At 42.5% G+C, this 23,100-nt stretch overlaps 2 protein-coding genes across 2 annotated transcripts; both read left to right on the top strand.

Annotated features, from left to right (window-relative positions):
- Positions 1 to 1,099: 1,099 nt before the first annotated feature.
- On the top strand, positions 1,100 to 8,072 carry LOC111159594 (tripartite motif containing 6). Its single transcript, XM_022522133.1, has 7 exons — positions 1,100 to 1,582; positions 2,046 to 2,141; positions 2,831 to 3,061; positions 5,569 to 5,591; positions 6,892 to 6,992; positions 7,269 to 7,295; positions 7,510 to 8,072. The coding sequence occupies exons 1-7, from the start codon at positions 1,160 to 1,162 to the stop codon at positions 8,070 to 8,072; spliced, it is 1,464 nt and encodes a 487-aa protein (XP_022377841.1). The 5' UTR covers positions 1,100 to 1,159.
- A 13,185-nt stretch (positions 8,073 to 21,257) lies between these two features.
- Positions 21,258 to 22,220, top strand: LOC111159290 (olfactory receptor 52B4-like). Its single transcript, XM_022521703.1, has one exon. It carries the CDS (start codon positions 21,258 to 21,260, stop codon positions 22,218 to 22,220), a length of 963 nt encoding a protein of 320 aa, XP_022377411.1.
- Positions 22,221 to 23,100: the final 880 nt, after the last annotated feature.

The following is a 23,100-nucleotide window of genomic DNA, read 5'->3' as shown; positions in this document are numbered from 1 at the left end:
TTCATTCCTCAAAAGTTGAGGACCTTAACACACTTGAAACTAATGTAATACCGTATGTTAACTCTACGGGCATTAAAATTTAAAAAGAAGTTGAGGACTTGCGTGTAGATACTGCTATTTCTGAGGATACGGTACTGAACAAAAACAGAACAGTCTCTGATTCCTAGAGCTTATATTCTAGTGGGAGGATTCAGGCAACAAAAGATATACATTAGGTAGTGATAAAAAGAAAAATCAAGCATATGGAGAGTGACTGTGTGGGTGGCCAAGCTTTAGTTAGGCTACACAGAGCCATCTCTGCCGATAAGGGAGTGGGTAAGGAGATGTGGAATGAAGTCACTGAGTCAGGTGGAGAGTCGGGTGAAGGGTCTTTCTTGAGGAAGTAACAGCAAGTATAAATATCTGGAGGCAGCACTGTATTTTGGTGCTTTTTTAAAAAAATTTTTTTTAAATTTAATTTTATTTTTTCAGTGTTCCAAGATTCATTGTTTATGCATCACACCCAGTGCTCCATGCAATACGTGCCCTCCTTAATACCTACCACCACGCTCACCAAACCCCTACTCCCCTCCCCTCCAAAACCCTCAGTTTGTTTCTCAGAGTCCACAGTCTCCATGGTTCATCTCCCCATCCGATTTCCCTGAATTCACTTTTCCTTTCCTTCTCCTAATGTCCTCCATGTTATTCCTTATGCTCCACAAGTAAGTGAAAAACCGTAGTGAAAAGAAGGGCCGTATGTACCCCAATGTTCATAGCAGCAATGTCCATGATCACCAAACTGTTTCAGTGCTTTTAACACCAAGGTTGTATGAGAAAAGATCAAACAGATGGTGGCTTACTCAAGGCCACTTCTCTCATGGGCTTCACTTGGTCCCTCCATCCACCAAGAGTGAAGGAAAATCAATCCTTGTTCTGATGCGGGTAGAAATTGATGTCTAATATGAGCTGGGGATGAATAACATGTTTGAAGCTTGAATAAGAAGCCCTTGTGACCCCAGGTATCTGGCCTGTTTGTCCAGGATACTCAGCAACCTTTTATTGACACTCGTTTCTTACCCTGAACCTTTTTTTTTTTCCCCCTCACCTACTCAGGATTCTGTAAGCAAGAAACACTTTAGAAATTCTGGCTGGGCAGGCAGGAGCCAGGAGAGAAGCTACAATGACCTCAGCGCTCCTGGTGGACATACGAGATGAAGTAACCTGCCCCATCTGCCTGGAGCTCCTGACAGAGCCCCTGAGCATAGACTGTGGCCACAGCTTCTGCCAGGCTTGCATCATGGGGAATAGCACAGAATCGGTGATGGGCCAAGATGGGGAAAACAGTTGTCCTGTGTGCCAGACCAGCTACCAGCCTGGGGACCTGCGGCCAAATCGGCACCTGGCCAACATAGCGGACAGGCTCCGAGAGGTGGTGTTGGGCCCCGGGATGCAGCTGGAGGGGATTCTCTGTGTGCACCATGGAGAGAAACTCCAGCTATTCTGTAAGGAGGATGGGAAGCTCATTTGCTGGCTTTGTGAGCGGTCTCAGGAGCACCGAGGTCACCACACGGTGCTTATGGAGGAGGTTGTCCACGAGTTCCAGGTAGGATTCCAGAGGGAAGGCAGGGAGGAGCAGGGCCCTTGGCAGGAGAGTGTAACTTTTCTCCATGCTATAATCTCATTTCTTTGGTTTTCCCATTTGCCTAGAGGATGAACCTAGAAAATGCCCTCCTGCCCAAGAGTAGAGACTTTATCTCTTCCTTGCTGCTCAAGACCTGCTCCGCATGAGTACAGGTTGCTGCGGAGGGTAACTAGGGGGCTCGGTGGTTGAGTGTGGGGGAAAGTCCTGCATGGACAGGTTCCCTGGGAGGAAAGAGAATCCACCAAAGCCCATTGGCTTTTTATGCACACCCCCTGTGCATAAAAGAGCCTTAGGCCTTCTTATTTCTCAGTCCAGCAGGACAGGCTTCCGAGGTCAGCATACCCTCCCCCCCACCCCATTCACTACGTTCTGAGCACAGAGATAAGGTAGTGCTTGACCCTGCTTGCCCTGATGTTTCTTTAAGGAGAAGTTCCAGGAGTCTCTGAGGAAGCTGAGGCTAGAGCAGCAGGAAGCTGAGAGACTGGCCACGGTTATCATAAGGAAGAGGACATCCTGGAAGGTAAGAAGGATTCTTCTGAAGGTCTGAAGGTGTCCTGGGAGAAGAATTGGGGCAGGGCATGGGAGTCTGGGTCCTATCTCTTCCTAATTTGGCTGGCAGAGCTTCTCTTGCATAATCCTTCACTGCAGCCCTTCCCAACAAGGGTGTTATTCATGGCACAAGGATAGAGAAGGGGGAATTAGAGAATGAACATATCAAAAAGGAATTCGGGTTTTTAAAGATACTTACATAGGAGGGGAACTGTGGCCATTGGCAGCCGGCAATTCCTGATTCCAGACCTTGTTCTACAGTTGGAAGTTCTGAAAGCTCCTGGAAAGACAGGTCACACACCAGCTTATCATTCCCACATGGGTACTCAAAATTGGAAGGGGAGATGGATGCAGAGGCCCAGGAGGCTGGGGAGGCAGCTTTAAATCTAGACCTCCCCTGGGAGCCACAGTCTATGTCTTAGAGTCCTAGATAAGGTAGCATGGGGCTCATGGTTTGGGAAGAGCTGAAGAGAGAGCAGAAGGAAAGAACAGGTTCTGAGGGACTTCCTTCCCATCTCTGCTCCTCCTTTCCCAGTGAAACCTGGCCAGGAGAGCAGCGCTGAGCCTGACCCTCCACCCCTGCCCACCCCCAGCCCAGTTCGAGAGCAGAGACCCTAGCTCAGCAGATGAGCAGGCTTTTTCTCTTGCATGTTCCCAAAGAATCAGATGGAACCCGAGAGACACAGGATCCAGACAGAGTTTAATAAGTTGAGAAGCATCCTAGACAAAGAGGAGCAGCGACAGTTGAAAAAGCTGGAGGAGGAAGAGAGGAAGGGGCTGAGTATTTTAGAAGAAGCTGAGAATGAGCTGGTCCGGCAGAGCCAGTCACTGAGGGAGCTCATCTCCGATCTGGAGCTTCGGTGTCAGGGGTCAGCGGTGGAGCTGCTGCAGGTAAGGCTCGTGAGGAGCCCCTAGTCTGAGAGTCATGGCAAAGGGAGACCAACATTCCTTCCCTTCATGCATGGGGTTCGTGACCTGGTAGGGGCAAGAAAAAGATTTATTTGGCCCTGGTGTGCTTCTTGCCTATTAAACCATATGGAGGTCATGGGTAAAACATAGGATGATTAAAGTACAAATGCTTGGGGACTGTCTCATTTTTATTTATTAAATACAAAGTGTAGTCCAAAAGTTTATTTGTTACCGTGGAGATCTGTTATACCCACTGATGTTCTAGAGCAACATTTCTGAATCTCAACACTACTGATACTTTGAGCTGGAAATTCGTTGCCATGAGGGGCTGCCCGGTACCTTGTAGGATGTTTGGCAAGCCTCACTGGCCTCCACATACTGGATGGATGTCAGTAGCATCTCCCCTCAGCTGTGACAACCCAGAATCTTCCAGATATTGTCAGATGTCCCTGTGGGGTAGGTGTATAATCCTCTCTCCCCCTGTTGGGATTCACTGGCCATGTGGTACCTGTTGTCTCTGAGGCTGTGTTGGGATTTGTCGGGTACTTTTTACCCCAGCTTAGTCACAGACAAACACACATCAGGCTCAAGTACTTAGAGATTCTGTATGTCATCATCATTCCTTCTTTGCTTTCACTCTCTCCTCTTGGGCGGAATCATTTAACATGTTGTAATAGAAGTATAAACAGGTCTTTTTAAGGCACAAAAAAGGCTGGGCTCTGGGGTGTGTGTGTATATGTGTGTGCACGTGTGTGCACTAGGAGGGTGCAAGGTGTCAAATTTGGACAGATTTGATGCAGGAGCTTGAACAGAAGTTGAAATCTTTTCAGGTGTTTTCTACATAGAGTGAATGGTGTGACTGATGGTGGAGACAGGATGTATTTTGTAACATTCTGGAAACTTCAGGCTATTCCTTACTTTCTTGCTTTCCTCTTGCTCTCCCTTTGTTGGTAGAATAATCACTTCTTTACTTATTCTTGGGCCCTGGTGTTGGGGTCATGGAGAAGCTACACTCTACCTATTGGGGCTTTTCTCACGCGTTGCTTCTGGTTTCCAATCTTCGTTTTATTCCTCTTGCCCTTTTTCTTCAGCTTGGGTATTGGGTTACCCTAACGCTTCTCCCTGCCCCATTCTAGCCCCTCCACAGATTTTTCAAGCTGTAAAAATTGCTCCCTAAGTGCAGAGATCATCAGTTTGTATGATTTCACCCAGGTCCCTGTCGAGACCCTCACACCTCTTCATATGACTGCCCAGTGGGTCTTTTAACTTGAGTGCTGTTTCACAGTCAGGTTTTCTAGAGCTCACCCAGCACACTATCTTCCTCCTCTTCTCCATATCTGTGTGACTTTGTTGCTCGTTAAGATTTGATAACCGATGGAAGTCTGCAGCTCTCAAGTTTCAGTGTGACCCTTGAGAATAAAGTTAATGGAAGAGAAGGAGCCAAGAAGTGGCCCCAGATTGGCCATTTGAGTTCCTCCGTACAACCATGCCTGAAGGCTGATGCATCCTGGATATTCGGTATAAATTGACACATCTACCCCCTTTGCTGCTTTCTGTATTCAAGCCTTTGAGCTGTGTTTCTGTCAAATGCTGCTGAAAATAGCCCCAACACAGAGAAAATAATTATTCCTATGTTGTGTAGATCAAGCCTTTTCTTCAGTCAGTGTGGTGTGTAGAACAGAAGTCAGGGAGACCAAGGGGGAGGCCATGAGGTAGCTTTGCTCTAGGGAGGCTGGCGGTGGCAGTAATGACAGTGAAGAGCAGGTGGCTAGAAGATGGGGACTGGCTTTGTTTGAGATGGGACATCAGGGTGAATAGAAGGTAGTTTTTAGGATCACGCTTTGTCTGAATTTAGTGATTAAATGGATGGTGGCAGCACTGAGGGAGATTAAAGGAAAGAGACCTCACAGTTGCAGGAAAAGTAAGGGTTTTTTTGTTTTGTTTTGTTTTGTTTTGTGTTGTTTTTTAAATGTCTTGATTTTGTGGTGCCTGTGGCTCATTTGCTGGCATATGTGAGAGAGATGTGAGCAGAAGGACAGGTTTGGGAATCATGAACGTGGGTGTGTTGAAATCAAGACAACTGGATGAAGTCAGTAAGGGTAGCATAAACGGTGAGAAGAGGTGAAGTTTGAGAAATAACCACTTTTAAGGCTCTTGAATCTTGAGATAGCAACATCTCATCTTTGAGAATGGCAGCATCTCAAAGACAGAAATTATGACTTAATCATGTGGGATTCTCTAGTGCTAATAGATGATACAAATATACACACTCTGTCATCAAAATAAAGGTACCAATGAATGAGTTCAATCATCTCCCAACATCTCTATGTAGGGTCTCAGGGACAGTCTACTCTGAGTTTGTATTTTACTTTGTGGCCTCCATTTTGGGTCCATCTTTATTCCCATCATACCATGAGGTGGTGGGATTGGGATAAGGAACATGGATGAACCTATTACTCCCTGACTTAACATTTCTCTTTCCTTCCTAGGATGTGAGTGATGTCATGAAAAGGTATGTTTAGGAGAGAATACAGGGTGGTTCCCTTGGGTTGACAAAAGATTCCTATACCCATAGAGTTATCTTATGGTCGGTGGAAAAGTAAAGAAGAAAAATCACAAGGCAGGGAAGGTTTAGGACTGTGATGTCATGAGTTGCTCATCTTGAGAATTTTTGAGTTCCCTGAAATAAAGGGAATTACCTAGTTTCTATGGTAAGAGAATTTGGGGTAATTTTGTGGGGGATGGACACAAATTGGGGACAGTAGTGTTCTTAAGAATAAGATTTGCAGTATCACTAACTCCTGTAGTAGCCCATGATGCAACCCTTTGATACAAAACTACCTGTTTCCAGCCCTGATTTTAGTAGCTTTTAGTATTTTATTGGGGAACTTTCCCATCTGTCTTTCCAAGGTCCAAGAATCAGTGCCTCGGTCATTTGCTTTCAATTTCCCTTTCTCTCTTGGCTTTAGAAGAGTCCTGCCTTGCTACCTGTTTTTCCTCAGACGTCCCATTTTTCTCAGTTCCAGTAAAAACATAGACATGAGGTCTTGAGAAGATTGGTTTTGGCCCTGGAACAAAAACATGTTCTCTTCTCTGTCCCATACTCTAGAATCTCATCCATCAAGGTGACCTCTGAGGTTCCCCACACACCTGGCACCTTTAAGCTTCTCACAGACACATGAAATATGGAGCCTGTTGTCACTCCTGAAGTGTTCACTCATGGTTTAGAGGTGAAGATGTCTCCTTTCTCCAACTGGCATGATACTCCCAGAGACAGTGCCTCCTCAAACACTGTTCTGGAGGCCTTTGTCCCTAGGCCTTTGACAGATCTTAAGGCCTAACCTCACTGTTCAGAAGGAAACCCTTTACTCAGTACTCTCAGAGTCCCAGCAAGCAGGTTCCTGGTATTCTCCCTGTCAACACACACATCTCCAGCCCCTTACACTAGACCCTTAAGATGGCACTGACTGTAAGTATTTAGTATCTTTCTTAGAGTTAGCAAAAGATTTCCCAGTGATTGTTTAATTTTATATAATCTTAGGATGTAGAGAGAGAGAGAAGGGAAATGGTATTTTACAAAAACAAAACAATCCTTTGCAGGATTAGATCTTATCAAAGTTTGCACAGATGGTGAGAAGCTAGTTTCTAGTCTAGGTCTTCTGGTCCCAGTGCCAGAGCTCTTTGCAGACGGATGTTAATTTTCTTCAAGAAAGAATGCTGAAGTTCTCCCAGGGGCTTGGTTGATGAGGGGATGGATGTTGGAGAAACCCAAGGCCAGCAGTGTAGGATATTCATAGGTCTGTTCTCTCTAGAAGTGAGTTCTGGACCCTAAAGAAGCCAGAAGCTCTCCCTACTAAGCTGAAGAGTATGTTTCGAGTTCCAGATCTGAAAAGGATGCTGCGAGTGTTCAGAGGTGAGGAGATTCAGGGAACAGCTTTTTGGAGGTGGAATTATTGTAACATAAGCAATAAATAGAATAGAGTATAGAGTTGGTGTTTGGGAGTAGTGGTGCAGAGAAAGGACAGGGAGAGAGGGACATTCAATGCTGAAGAAGATGCAGTTCATACTTAAGGGGGAAGCAAGATGGCCAGCTTGCATCCTTATAGAATTCCCTACCTCACCCCTCAACCAAGCAGACCTGACCTATGTCCATTCTGTACAATGTAATTGACTCTATTTATTGTTACAGAACTGACAGATGTCCAGAGCTATTGGGGTAAGTAGCAACCATGGCATCTTTGAGCTGACATGTCCTTATCCTTCCTCATATGCTCCCCCCTGGACATACCACACACTCTGTTAGAAGGTGTTAATACCATCTCTCCATCGCCCCACATAGTTCCGATTCCTCCACTTCTGTCTTTCCTCTTCTCGGTGTCTTAAGACCCTGTACCCATCGTCATCTGCTGATTTTGTACCTTTTCCCACAGTGGACGTGACTCTGAATCCACACACAGCTAACTTAAATCTTGTCATGTCTAAAAACCGAAGACAGGTGAGATTTGTGGGTGCCAAGCTGTCTGGGTCTTACCTGGAAGAGCATTATGACTGTGGTATCCTGGGCTCTCAGCACTTCTCCTCTGGGAAACATTACTGGGAGGTGGATGTGACCAAGAAGACTGACTGGATCCTAGGGGTATGCTGTAATTCAGTTGACTCTACGTTCTGTTTCAACCAGTTTACAAACAATCGGAATGTTTACTCCAGATACCAACCTCAGAGTGGCTACTGGGTGATCGGGCTGCATCATAAACATGAATATAGAGCCTATGAGGAGTCTTCCACTTCCTTGCTCCTCTCCATGATGGTGCCCCCTCGCCGTGTTGGGGTTTTCTTAGACTATGAGGCCGGCACTGTCTCCTTTTATAATGTCACGAACCATGGCTTTCCCATCTACACCTTCTCTAAATATTACTTTCCTACCACCCTTTCTCCATATTTTAATCCTTGCAACTGTGTAGTCCCAATGACCCTGCGTCGGCCAAGCCCTTGAACGTTCCTCTGTCTGCATCCACATCTGAGCAGGATCCTTCACTCTGAGATTCATCTGTACCTCAGTCTCTCCTTTCTGAACTTCCATTTTCTCGTATTCTTACATCCTTCCCTTCAGACATTTGCTCAGCGCCAGAATATACCCAGAGGTGATAGTTAACATCCCTAATTAATTACAGATCTTGGGATGGGTTGGGGGGTCGCTTTCAACATGTTACCATTAAGCATGATATTTGACAGAGTTTTTTTTGTTGTTGCTGATTCATGGGAGCAAATTCAGCAGGTTCCTTTCTATTAATTTGCTATACTTTTTGGTACTGAATGGAAAATTGAATTTTAGCAGATAGTATCTATAATTATTGAGATAATCCTCTGTCATTTTTATTCTGTAACTGGAATACATTGATTGGTTTCCATTTTTAAGTGTAACACCAAGCCCTGGAATAAATCACTGTTCTTCATATGCAATATTGGATTTGTTTTTGCTAATACATTGTTTAAGTTTCATTTCTATCTCCATTTATGAAAAAAATTGACCTGCATTGTAACATTGTTGTCAGGTTTTATAAAATGTAATAAATAAGCAAAGAAATTACTGTATTTCTGTGTAAGTATATATAGGATAGAGTGCTAAAAAGCATTATACAAGTTAACTTTGGTGGATTTAAATTCAAAGAAAGAAATCTTAACTTCCGTTTTCACTGCAACCTTCATGGATTTAAAAATTTAAGGGTAGTAATTGAAAATTTAAAACAAATTCTCCCAAATTCACTGAAGTAGATAAAGGGGAGAAGAAAATGATCACTCCAATACAGATTTTTCTCCCAGAATGGGAGGGAAACATACAAAGAAAATATAAAGTGGTTTTAGGAAGAGAAGGAGTTTTTCGGGCTTCCCGCCTATCTTTATGCTCAAACGTGAACAGCTGGTGGGTGAGCTGCTATGACTTTGCTAGAGGTGGTGTATGCTTTTGAGCCAGCTCTAGAAGAAATTAGGAGGTGGATGTGAGTGTGGAAACAAATATCAAGGAGTCAACTAGAGCTGCTGTCCAGTATGGTAGCCAAGAGCTACCAGAGGCTATTGAGTACTTCAGGTGTGACTAGTCTGAATTGAAGTGTGCTTTATGTATAAAATGCACACCTGACTTTGAAGACTTAATTTTAAAAAACAATGTAAAATATCTTCTAGCTTTTCTGTTGTAGATTGCAATGATAATATTTTGCATATTCTGGATTAAAAAATACATATTAACTTCACCAGTTTCATTTTGCTTTTTAGATACTAGAAAATTTAAAATTACATGTGGCTTATATTGTCTTTCTATTGGACAGCTCTTTCTGTAATGCAGTCTATCCTTACCAGGGCCCTAGTGTGGGGCAGATAGGTTCATCTCTATATAGACCCCTTACCCTTCTGAGGTATTTTTGTAGAAGGTAATGGCAGAGAAAAGAAGATCTCAACATGTTTAGAAATTTACAAGGTGGAAGATCATAGAAAGGGATCATGGCCAGAGAAAATGATTCTGCCTAGTCCAGTCCCTGTCTTTAGCCCTCAGTCTGTTGGACATTTGATGTTTCTTCATGGTTTGAGGAAATAGTAACTAGTTCATCCTCAGGGCTCAGCTCTGGTGTCTGTGGGGACATGAAGTACAGGTTGCAGTAAAAATCCCATACTGGTTTGCTCTAGGGCAGAATTCTCTTTGGGAGATGAACTTTGTGGTTGACCAGAGGCCAAATGCACTCTTCATCCTGATTTGCCCTTCAGCAGATGAATGGATAAAGAAGATATGGTCCATATATACAATGGAGTATTATGCCTCCATCAGAAAGGATGAATACCCAACATTTATATCAGAGGGGGAGACAAACCATGCATTTCAATTAGATCTATGAAAGGAGATAGAGCAGGCAACTCATTGCCTACAGAGCTGGTGGGGGTCTGAGGATGAGGGATGGTAGAATCTGCCTGAGTAATTGCTCCCTTCCACTTATTTCCCATGTAATAAGTCCCAGGTAAAAAGGAGTTAGCTGTCCTCTGCCAGTGGAGGTGTTCAGTGAATGGCCTTAGACAGTAAGGAAAGACAAAGTACTTGCTGGGATTGTGTAGGTGAGATCTGGGGAAAGTTGTCCAGTGAGATTTGGAGGAATGAATTTGCAGCCCTGACTCTCCTAGGGGTCTGAGCAGAGGCATAGTGGCCTTGACATTTTGGGTATAATGCAATAGACTAACCTGCTACGAAAAGTAAACCCAAAAACAATGGATCAAATACCAAAAAAAAATTCTTATAAAAATCAAACATGAGTGTATTTAGTGCTGTGTGGCACTGTTCCATGTGGGTTTTATGTACCAAGCTTGCTTCCATCTGAGTCTGCCATCCCCAAAGACAGTATTGTCTTAAGCATCAAGCCTGCAGAAGGGTAAAAAAATCTGGGGAGGCAGTTTGGTTCTTAAATTCCTCTCTTAAATATGGGATTCATAATTTCTGCTTACTTTCTATGCTGAGAATAGCCACAGGGCCATACCTACCTGCAAGGAAAATTGTAGAAGTGTCTAGCCATGTACAATTATGTACAATCAAATTTCAAGGAAGGGAAAGTGCACAGATTTTTGTGGAGACCTAGTAGTCTGTTACATGGGCTACAAGAAGCACCTGGAACTTTAGGGTATTCCTCTTTCTCATAGAAGACCCAGAACCTTAGCTTTTTTTTTTTTATTTTTTTTTTTAGAACTGTGTTCATTCCATCCTGTAGCCTAAAATTGTGAAAGAAAGGGGAAGAGATGAGATGTTTTGCTGTCATACACATGGGCATGGGCTAAGTAACAACCATCTTTTTAAATTAAAGGCCACGCTAAGATCAAATAGTAAATAAGTTAAAGGAGACAGGACAAAAGGAATGGAACTGGTGGAGAGTATATCAGGATTTTCAGGAGGTTGGAGGACAACCAAATTTGGAATGCATGCTCTGCTCTGATTGGATGGACTCCTAAACAGATTGCAAATGGGTTTTGTCTTTTACCTTGTCACTTCCAGGAAAGATTTTGCAGAGATTGAAGTGAGATCTAATGAGAGCTGAGCTGAGGAGGTTGTGCATGTGGACATACACAAAGAGATGAAATACTCAAAAGGAACTACAGGAACAAACATGGATGGATAGAATAATTTACTTAAAAAAGAAATAGATGTCCATTTAGTTACTGAATAATGAAGTTAGAGGGGAATGAAATAGTTGTTAAATACTCACAAGAAGTTGAATGTCAATAAATGATTGAAATGTTTACCGAAAGAAAATAAGAGGTCAAACTTCCTCTGCCTTCCCTTAAGTTATTGAAGTGATAATTCCATATTACAGGTAGAACCTCTGTTTGCCAATAACAGTAAAATGGTTGATAGGAGGACAAACCTACAACATTAGAAAAACTTAAGAAGTAATACCGAGAGGAAAACTTACAAAAGTAATACCGAGAGATGACAATGTGACGGCCTGAAGGTCTCAGGGGCAGTTATTTTACCAGGAAGCTCAGAAGTAGAACCACCTTTTTAATATCTCTCCCTGTGACCCACATACACGGGCTACATATTTATGGCTTTTTAAACCTGCACATCCCTCCACAATACCATCCCTAAATGAGGGTTGCAGACGTGTTATTTCCAGTAAATGAATTGTTAGCATAAGTGCACCAAATTTCCACTCGGAAGGGAATTATTAACAAATATTCTAAAATTTGTATGGAACCAGAAAATATCCCAAATAGCCAAGTTAGTATTGAAAAAGAAAGCCAAAGCTGGAGGCATCCCCGTTTGACTTCAAGCTGTATTACAAATCAAGACAGCATGGGTATGGCACAAAAACAGAAACCTAGGTCAGTAGGACAGAATAGAGAACCCAGAAATGGACCCTCAACTCTGGGCAACTACTCTTCGACAAAGCAGGAAAGAATATCCAATGGAAAAAAGACAGTCTCTTCAACAAATGGTGTTGAGAAAATGGGACAGCCACATGCAGAAGAATGAAACTGGACCACTTTCGTATACCCTACAAAAAATGAATTAAAAATGGATGAAGGATAGTGATTTGAGGGGGCGCCTGGGTGGCTCAGTCAGTTAAGCAGCTGCCTTCAGCTCAGGTCGTGATGCTGGGGTCCTGGGATCCAGCCCTGCATGGGGCTCCCTGCTCAGCGGGTAGCCTGCTTCTCCTTCTCCCTCTGCCTCTCCCCCCAAGGTTGTGCTCGCTTACTCTCTCCAAAATAAATAAATAAATCTTCAAAAAAAAAATAGTGATTCGAAGGGGCACCTGCACCCCAGTGTTTGTAGCAGCAATGTACACAATAGCCAAAATATGGAAAGAGCCCAGGTGTCCATCGATAGAGCAATGAATAAAGAAGATGTGGTGTAAATGAAGGGGGAAAGCAGGGTGCTTGTCTCACAGTTGAAGAATGAATCTTGTGGACAATGGAGAGTAAGTAAAGCAACATTTTATTAAGCAAGGATACAGAGGGTCCCAATAGTATCGCCGCTGAGAGCTTTTAGGGTTGGTCTTTTACAGAAAGCTAACCAGGGAACTTAAATCTTTCTGGCTTCTCTACTGGCAGCACCATTGATTCACCATTGATTAAGGACTAGTGATAAAACATTTAATGATTTACTTCTTTTTAGGGTCTGGTTATTTTTTGTTGACCACAGTAGACGGTCGTAAGGAAGACTTACTCCTTGGAGACCTGGGGTGGGTGGTCTGGAGAGTTCCCTTATCTCTTGTTTTCTTACATCTCCACATTGTTTGGGATTTCTGTGAGCATGACATGGAGCCCAGCTTTCTCTCTCTCCCAACCCAGCCCCGCCTCTTTCTCATATATATACTGTGGGGATGGGGTAATTGAGTGATGGGCATTAAGGAGGGCACTTGATGTAATGAGCACTGGGTGTTATATGCAAATGATGAATCACACAATTCTACCCCTGAAATTAATAATACCTTATATGTTAACTTAATTTAAATAAAACAAAAAAATCAATGTTTAGAACATTAATTACAAAAAATATATTCCTTCATAATTTGGAAAAACTTGAATTTAAATACATACCGTATTAAGTCATTTAAACATTGGCATTTTTGATAATAATGTTTTAATATTTACATGAGAATACTGATATTTTGTCTTAATCCATTTATGCTACCTTTATGAGCCAAAGTTATTAGGATGGCTGTCATCAAAAAAACAAAAGAACAACAAAGTAACTCATAGGAAATTGTAAATGTTGGAAGAAATGTAACCCCTGGGCACTGCTGGTAGGAAGGTAAAGTGGTGCAGGTGTTATAAAAAACAGTATGGTGGTTCTTTGAAAAATTAGTAATAGATTTACCATATAATTCATCAAATCCATGCTGGGTATATATATCCAAAAGAATTGAAAACAGGGCCTCAAAGATCTATTTGTATAACTGTGTTCACAGCAACATTATTTGTAATGGGCAAAAGGTGGAAGCAAACTAAGTGGTAATCAATGGATGAATGGATAAACATGATGTGGTTGCAATATTATAATTTATAAGAAATATATGTATCTGGTCACCCAGAGGCCCAAAACCCAGTCCTCACACGTATTTGGTCTTCATTTGAGGTTTCTGCCTCACAGCTCTTTCTAACCCTTGGAACTTCCTGTGATAGGGGCAACAAAGGTATCTTTTGTTATGTTAATAAAGATGACATTAGGACTCCACCCAGGAGCAAGAGCTGGTTCCCCCAAGGACCAGTTTGTGATTAAGGGGTTGGAACTTTTGGTTCTGGAAGAGAGAAGGGCTGGAGGTTAAATCACCCAATGGCCATGACTTAGTCAGGATATGTGTGAAGCCTCCGTAAAAACCCAAAGACTAGGACCTTGGCGCTTCCAGGTTGGTGAACCTGTGGAGATGTAAGCAGAGTGGTGCACTCAGAGAGCGTGGCTGTGCCTCGCCCTTTCTCCATACTTCACTCTCTGCATCTTTCCCATCTGGCTGTTGATTTGATCCTTAAGCTGTTACATGTGTTTCCCTGCCTTTTGTGGGCCACCCTAGCAAATTAAAGGACCCTAAGAGGAGGCTGTGTGAGTCAGAAGCCAGGGTAACAGCCTGGGGCTTGCACCTGGCATCAGAAATGGGGGCGGGGCAGTCTTGTAGGACTGAACACTTACTCTGTGGAATCTGACGTTATTTTTAGGAATGTAGTGTCAGAATTGAATTGAATTCTTGGACATCCTGGTGGGGGCCTAGAATTGCTTGGTGTTGTGTGGAGGATCTTCCCCATGCTAGAACTAGGTCTGGGAATGCTTAAATGAGTGGTATATACATATAATAGATTATTGAGCCTTCAAAAGGAGGGGACTTCTGACATATGCTACAACATGGATGTATCTTTAGGACATTATGATAAGTGAAATAAGCCACTCACAAGACAAAGAGTGCATGATTCCACTTGTATGAGACCTTTAGAATAGCCACATTGATAGTGACGAAGAGTAGAATTACATTTGCCAGTGGCTGGAGGATGGGGGAAATTGGTAGTTATTTTATGAGTATAGAGTTTCAGTTTTGCAAAATGAAAAATTCTGGAGTTTGATTGCGCAACAGTGTGAACATGCTTAACACTACTGAATAGTACACTTAAAAATGATCAAAATGGTAATTTTTATGATTATATATGTGTGTACACACACATATATATTTTTTTTAATTTTTTTTTTTTTTTTTGAGAGGGAGAGAGAGCAGTGGTGCAGAGTGAGGGGCAGAGGGAGAGAGAGAATCACAAGCAGGCTCCATGGCCAGTGCAGAGCCCAATGTGGGGCTAGATCTCACAACCCTGAGATCATGACCTGAGCCAAAATCAAGAGTTGAATGCTTAACCAACTGAGCCACCCAGGAGTGACTTATGTTATACATATTTACTACAATTAAAATTTATTAAAAATGTAAAAATAATAATTATGAAATGGGTAGGTAAAATATGATTTTATCTTAAACTGACATATTTTGCATATATAGCAGAAAATATGTTTGAAATATAATAACTATTATAAATCTCTGTAAAAGATGGTTTATGAATATAAAAAATATATAGAAAAGAGCAAAGAAAAAATAAACCATACTAACAACAGCTGTCTATTTCATGGATTTCATTATTTCTTATTATTTTAAAGTGAAAATTTCATGATTTTATATGATTTAAAAAGAAAAATATTATAAGAATCTTTAGTACCTATTCTGTCAGATGATCTAATAGACTAATGGAGCAATATATATGGAACTCTGAACCTCCTGTTGATTGGACATGTTGGGGAGGAAGAATTTCTTCTACCCTTCAAAGTCCTATCTGGACTAAGAATCAAATTGATATGAGACAGATTAACAGGACAAAATCAAATTTAATAGCAGTAGCGTAGATATGGGGAATCCACACAGACGTGGAAATCCCAGACCGTGAGGCAACAGGAAGCTTATATGAACTAAGAAGAGAGTTAAGGGTCCGAGGATACAAAGGAGAGAAAGACCCTTAGCAAGTAGGTGAAAGGAGGAGTTTGGCAAACAGGTTGTCCTTTATGCAGATAAAATTCTTAGGTAAAGAGGAATCTCTCTGTTAATAGCTCTCCTAGTAAAACTGGCTGTTGAAGGAGGGTAAAGAGTTTACCTGAATCTGCTGGGTTTTGGTTGCTTTTTACTCAAAATAATATTCATGACAAAGTGCCTTATCTTGGGGCAGCCTGCTCTTGTTCCCTACAAACACAACAATAAATAACTAATTACAATGATGTGTGATAAATGCTTTTTAAAAGAGTGTACTTGGGGGCACCTGGGGTGCTCAGTTGTTAAGCATCTGCCTTGAGCTCAGGTCATGATCCTGGGGTCCTGGGATTGAGCCCCACATCGGATTCCCTGATCTGCAGGAAGCCTGCTTTCCTCTCCTACTACCCTGCTTGTGTTCCCTCTCTTGCTGTGTCTCTCTCTCTGTCAAATAAGTAAATAAAGTCTTAAAAAAAAGAAAAAAGAGTGTACTTGGCTAAATTATACATGGATAAATTATAAATGTCTGCAGAAGTCCGTATGTTTGTCGTGGTTACATGTCCACTTTATATTGTTAAGTGAGGAAAATGTGTTCCAGAACGGTGAATAGTATTTGGTATATTTTAAAGGCAAATATGTATCTAGATAGAACACATACAACACAGAAAATATTTAGCAATATTATCTGAAATGATAGTAGTGTATATCTCTACATTGAAAAAATAATGATTTTTTTTTTTAAGAAGTAGCCTATGTTCTTTTTTTTTTAAAATAAACATATAATGTATTTTTATCCCCAGGGATACAGGTCTGTGAATCACCAGGTTTACACACTTCACAGCACTCACCATAGCACATACCCTCCCCAATGTCCATAACACCACCCCCCTCTCCCAACCCCCCTCCCCCCAGCAACCCTCAGTTTGTTTTGTGAGATTAAGAGTCATTTATGGTTTGTCTCCCTCCCAATCCCATCTTGTTTCATTTATTCTTCTCCTACCCCCTTAACCCCCCCATGTTGCATCTCCACTTCCTCATATCAGGGAGATCATATGATAGTTGTCTTTCTCTGATTGACTTATTTCACTAAGCATGATACCCTCTAGTTCCATACACGTCGTCACAAATGGCAAGATTTCATTTCTTTTGATGGCTGCATAGTATTCCATTGTGTATATATACCACATCTTCTTTATCCATTCATCTGTTGATGGACATCTAGGTTCTTTCCATAGTTTGGCTATTGTAGATAATGATAAACACTTTATTTGGACTCTTGTCAAATTGTTCTACATTTACCTGCCTTACTAAAAAATATATTTTTAAAAAAGAGGAATGTGAACATGTTGTTTTCTCATCAAGACAGTATGATTTTAAAATGCTGCGTTGGGAAAATGATTTATAGCATGCTCTACAAAGAAGCTAAGATTTTAGATGGTTGAGATCTGAGTACAGGTTCACCCATCAGTCAAAGAAACAGGATATTCCTGGAAGAACAAAATCAATGAGGATATGGACACAGAAGTAGTAGAAGCACATGGCATGACTAAGGAGGGGTGAATGATGCACTGTGTCTGAGGAACAGTTATGAAAGATGAAATGAGAAATATTGCTGGAAAAGTAACCTGCAGCAAAATGCCTAACTACCGGAGGTGGGAATTCTTGAGAAACTTCCCTATGAATCGAATAATGAGAGTTTCTCAAATCCCATTCCCTGGCATCATTTAACACCAATCAAACATTCTAAAACTACCAAACTGTCCCTGACTGTGGCATCACCAGGCTTCAGGGTATCCAAGCACCTTAAAAATTATACCCAGTGACTAAAGTCATATTTCTATCCTTTGGATAAAGGTTATTCATTCAATCATATTGCTTTCAATAAATATCGTGGGCCTACTGTATGCCAAGAACAGTTCAGGTTTATGCTATGAAGAATAGCATAGAATCATGAATAATGATTTTTTAAAAGATTTTATTTATTTATCTGTCAGAGAGAAAGAGCACAAGCAGGGGGAGCGGCAGGCTAAGGGAGAAGCAGGCTCCCCACTGAGCAAGGAGCCAGATGCAGGACTCGATCCCAGAACCCTGGGATCATGACCTGAGCCAAAGACAGATGCTTAACTGATTGAGCCACACACGTATCCCTATTATCAAGCTTTTGACCATTTGTCACTGATAATTTATCTAGTGTGGCTGGCCCCTCTGCAAAAATGGCTGACAGTAATTCTTGCAACTATAGCAAAACCCTTTCCTTTATGGCAGTTGGTGTGCTTCTGTTGTCCTCCATGTGATCTCTCTCCACCTGGTCTCTTAGTCATTTGTCTAGCCTGAGCTTTTTAACGGGCTGCTGGCTTCCAAAAGGGCAAAATGGAAGTTGCAAGGTCCGTATGCCCTGGAATTCACAGATCATTTCAACCCTATTTTACTGGTCAAAACAAGTCATAAGGCCATCCCAGATTCAAGGGGATGGGGAACAGACTGCACATCATGACCGTGGGAACTGGCTTATGCGTGCTGCCATTTATGCATGCAAATGGTCAAAAGCTTGACAACAGGGATGCCTAGGTGGCTCAATCATTAAGCATCTGCCTTCGGCTCAGGTCATGATCCCAGGGTTCTGGGATCGAGTCCTGCATCTGGCTCCTTGCTCAGTGGGGAGCCTGCTTCTCCCATAGCCTGCCACTCCCCCTGCTTGTGCTCTCCCTCTGACAAATAAATAAATAAAATCTTAAAAAAAAATCATTATTCATGATTCTAAAATTTGCAACTTACTAAAATCCAGGGGATGAATATAACTTCAACCTAAATCTTTATGAGGAACAAAACTTTACAGATAGAAATCATTGGTACATATTTTTTATATTTATATTCCCTTTGAAAATGAGTTAACATTCATTAAATAGGCCTCTAGGAAGGCTAGATTAGGTGGAAAAGGCTTTCCAGGAGAGATTATCAAGAGGAGAGGTGGGGAGATGGGAAATGGTTTGAGAGAGCCAGCCTATTTGGGAAGAAGGTGAGGCTGGTGGAGACTGGCTCTGTCCCTGGAGCCCTAGTGGAAGTGTTCCCTCCATGGTTCCACAAAAGAGGATAAACAGCCCAACTCTAGACCCACAAGCTGAACTTTATTATGGAGCTCATGTGGTCTGCTCCTGGAGAGCCAGCCCAAGGCTGGTGAGTGAATTATACATCTGAGGGTAGGGAGGTTTCTGGATCAAGGTAAGGACTGGGCTGGTGTTCTGTCCCCAAGAGACCAGAGGTGACAGGACTCTTGGAGGCTACTGGTACATGTGGACAAAGTGCTAAAGACCAGAGGGGCAAATCTGATTGGTTCTAGCAGATGTGGAAAGCGAGGTCTGGGAGGGGAACTGAGGATATATGGGCGGGATGGAAGCTCCTGACAAGTGGCACATCAGGAGAAGCCATCCTGTTGGTGGCAGATGCCCTAATAATTACACACTAGAGATGAGCAAACAGAAAATGCATTTGCTTAGACTACAGACTCCTGGAAAACTGCAAGGAGCCCTGAGAATGGCAGCAAGCTGGCCACCTGCCCCAAGCCGGATGGTCGGAGGCGACTCTGGGAAAGGAGCCAGAGCATCTCTTCAGGTGTGAGAACTAGGAGCCAATTTTCCTTCCCAGAAAGAAAGAAATCAAGGCAGCAAGAGAGGGAGCTGGAGTGGAAGAAATAATGTTCGTAAGTATAAGATTTTTCTTGGCCCCTGAGCTAGATATTTTAAGATACCCCTTCATCTAATATCTTCAGAAACCCCGGGAAGAAGGTACTTTATTATCGGCTCCATTTCTTCTTCATTCTGGAGAAAACTGGATGAGATATGGAGCTCTTCTTAGGAGGTGCCCTCTGAGCCACACCTGGAACATTTTACTGATCCTGTCTGTGTACATACCCACCACTCTCTCAATCCATAAGCCCAGTTAGGACGGATGCCTGAAATACAGCCCACGCTCCAAACAAGCTTCCTGAATGATTAAGCTAATGAATGAAGTAAAGTTTGCTAGGAAGAAATGGTAAAATTACATGGTAGTTTCTAGCAGAAGAATCTTCCAAATATCAAGTATTGCACACCCTCCCCCCCAGAAATAATGCCTTTCCCCTCCTCAACTTTGTCATTTCTTATTATTTTTTAATTCTTTTTAAATTTTTAAGTGTCCTTTACACCCAATACAGGCATCAAACCTACACCTCAAGATCAAAAGTTGAACAATCTGCCGAATGGTCCCCCAATTTCAGTCATTTCTAAGCTTAGCTCCCCAGGGTGTGAACATTGAGACACAGAAGACCTGACTGTTACCACTGAAAGTTCTCATGATCATCTTCCCAAGTGAGCAAAATGTATGTGATGAAGTCCAAGAGATTTCAAACCCATTCCATCAATTATTGTTGTGAAATTTGGCAAGTGATTCATATTCTCTGAGTCTCTCTTTAGGTGTGAAATGGAGACAATGAAAATATTCATTTCCTAGTTTAAAGGTCTGCTCGCTACATGATGCTACATGCAATGTGGATACTATAGTTCCTGGAAAAACAATGACTAGTAAATATTAGTTTAATTCTTCTCTGATTGTATTACATTCAGATCCATTCTGTTCCTAGAACACAACTTACTTTTTAGCATCCAGTTTCTCAGTCAATTACTAGTCTAATAACTCTTCAAGACAGGTAATGGCTGCCCCCTGGGTAAAGGGTGAGGTCTAAGTATGAAGTTATGATCAAGACTCTTCACTGCCTGTGCTCCCCTCCCTGCCTCTCAAGCATTGCCTGTGCACCTGTCATCCTAGGCTGGAAATGTTTCATGAACATTCACGCAGGGATCTGTATATTCACCTTTTCTTATGCTGCCTCCCTTCTGATAAATTAGTCAACTTCACGTATCTTTTACACTCTTCCTGGTCATGCATAATGAGTTTCCCTATTTATGTATAATCCTCTGTTTGAAAGTGAAATACAGGGGTGCCTGGGTGGCTCAGTGGGTTAAAGCCTCTGCCTCCAGCTCAGTCATGATCTCAGGGTCCTGGAATCGAGCCCCTCATCAGGCTCTCTGCTCCGCAGGGAGCCTGCTTCCTCCTCTCTCTCTGCCTGCCTCTCTGCCTACTTGTGATCTCTATCTGTCAAATAAATAAATAAAATCTTTAAAAAAAAAAAAGAAAGAAAGAAAGTGAAATACATACAGTAATGTTTCTGACTCTGGTTAGTTGGAGGTGAGTATAATAGGCTGTCACTCACTGAGGCACAGACCATATCCTTCATCTTTGCATATTTTCTATTTGCATGTTCCGAGAAGATGAAGAGTGTGAGATATGCCAAAAGCTCTACTATTCACAAAGAATATTAGAATAATTCCCCTTGAGAATATATTAAAAAGAATATGTATTTTCAGGGTGCCCGAGTGGCTCAGTCAGTTAAGCCTCTACCTTCAGCTCAGGTCATGATCTCAGGGTCCTGAGATTGAGCCCTGTGTCAGGCTCCCTGCTCTTGAGTCTGCTTTTCCCTCTCCTTTTGCCCCTCCCCCTGCTCATGCTCACTCACTCTCTCTCTCTATCTCAAATAAATAAATAAAACCTCTCTCTCTCTCTCTCCTTTTAAGAATATGTATTTTGTAAACAGAAAGTAAGATCCCAGGCCATCTGCTCCAGGCATGACTGCCTTAAACCATACTGGTGTTAGCCACACGGTCTTCCGCTTACTGGGCGTCCCCGGGCTAGAGGACCAGCACATGTGGATTTCCATCTCCTTCTTCATTTCCTATGTCATCGCCCTGCTTGGGAACAGCCAGCTCATCTGCATTATCCTCACAAGGCACAGCCTCCGGGAACCCATATACCTCTTCCTCTGCATGCTGGCCGGAGCAGACCTGGTGCTCTCCACATGCACCGTACCTCAGGCCTTGGCCATCTTTTGGTTCCATGCTGGGGAGATCTCCCTGGATCGCTGTATCACTCAGGTATTCTTTTTCTCTTCCACTTTTGTCTGTGAGTCAGGGATCTTGCTGGTGATGGCGTTTGACCGCTACATTGCCATATGCTACCCCCTGAGATACACCACTATTCTTACACCTGCTCTGGTTGGGAAAATTGGAGTGACTGTCTGTCTGAGAAGCTACGGTACAATTTTCCCTTTAATATTTCTTCTGAAAAGATTGACTTTCTGTCAAAATAATATTATTCCACACACCTATTGTGAACACATTGGTTTGGCCAAGTATGCTTGTAATGACATTCGTGTGAACATCTGGTATGGATTTTCCATTCTAATGTTAAAAGTGGTTTTAGATGTTGTGTTAATTTTTGTTTCCTATGTGCTGATTCTCCATGCTGTCTTCCGCATCCCTTCTCGAGATGCTCGCCACAAAGCTCTCAACACATGTGGCTCCCACATCTGTGTCATTGTCCTCTTTTATGGGCCTGGGATCTTTACAACCCTTACTCAGAGGTTTGGACGCCACATTCCTCCTCATACCCACATCTTGCTGGCTAATGTTTGCATGCTCGCCCCACCTGTGCTGAATCCTATCATTTATGGGATCAAGACCAAGCAAATCCAAGAGCAGGTGGTCCATGTGTTGTTTACAAAGCAGAAATCACTTCGGTTTAAAATCTGAGTTTTTGGACTCTCCAGCCATCAGTGAGGTGGTCTCTGGAAATGGCGGGTGGGAGGGATCCACTGAAATACTCGGAAATGGCTCAGGGAGTTCTGTCTGTGGGGCAAGTTCACCAGGGTGTTGCAGGACTTACTCTTTTGTCCTCAAAACAACCTGAGCACAGAACTCCCGTTGGAATGAGCAAGCCTGCTCCCGCAAAGACCCTGGGACAGGATGTTTTGATTTTCAGAAGTCTTATATCGTTAATGACTCTAACATGATCTTTAGAAATAGATGAAGTGAGAGCTGTGCTCTGGGCTGGGATTTTGTTCAGCTCTTCCTGTGAGCTTCCTCAAGCTCTGAGATGTCTTGTCTTGTGATGTCTCTAAACAATCATATACTCCTTAATGCCCTTCATTTTGGCTAATGATATTCTTAGAATCAGTGATTCCTATGTTTTACAGTTATTCCTATTACATTATAATTTATATCCTGTCAACATGCATGTCTGTAATATGAGAATGTAAATGAATTGTGTGTTTTGTATTTGGCAGAAGAACCTCTGAGGGGATTGAGGGAATGGACACTGGTCCCTCCTGTGGTTTCTGAGGGGTGATGTGTGCTGGGGGATGATGAGGAAGGGGTCCTCCAATCTCAATGTCAGGCCATATTCTTCAGTGATCCCCTCCTCAGTGGGGCATTCAAGGCCTTTAGTGATCTGACTCCTGACGTCCTTTACGGCAACACTGCCCATGTCACCTCCATCAGACACCAGGCCATTAAGGCCTCACCATTTCCAGATCATGCCACATTCTCCATGTCCCTGCTCTGCCTTGGGATAACCTCCATCGGCTTGTGGAAACGCCTGTTTCTCCTTCTACACCCAGTTCTCACCTGGTCT

Source organism: Enhydra lutris, unplaced genomic scaffold, assembly GCF_002288905.1.
Source record: "Enhydra lutris kenyoni isolate GAN:26980312 unplaced genomic scaffold, ASM228890v2 scaffoldscaffold68, whole genome shotgun sequence".
Classification (NCBI taxonomy): domain Eukaryota; kingdom Metazoa; phylum Chordata; class Mammalia; order Carnivora; family Mustelidae; genus Enhydra; species Enhydra lutris.
The sequence above is the reverse complement of the archived record's forward strand: the minus strand, read 5'-3'. Positions and strand labels throughout refer to the sequence as shown.

What these genes read in the sequence shown, in the direction of transcription:
- LOC111159290 (XM_022521703.1), top strand. Translation starts at nt 21,258, where the DNA reads ATGACTGCCTTAAACCATACTGGTGTTAGCCACACGGTCTTCCGCTTA.
- LOC111159594 (XM_022522133.1), top strand. Translation starts at nt 1,160, where the DNA reads ATGACCTCAGCGCTCCTGGTGGACATACGAGATGAAGTAACCTGCCCC. An exon ending in CAGCGGTGGAGCTGCTGCAG is followed by an intron (nt 3,062 to 5,568) that starts GTAAGGCTCGTG and finishes TTTCCTTCCTAG; the next exon opens with GATGTGAGTGATGTCATGAA. An exon ending in GATGCTGCGAGTGTTCAGAG is followed by an intron (nt 6,993 to 7,268) that starts GTGAGGAGATTC and finishes TTATTGTTACAG; the next exon opens with AACTGACAGATGTCCAGAGC.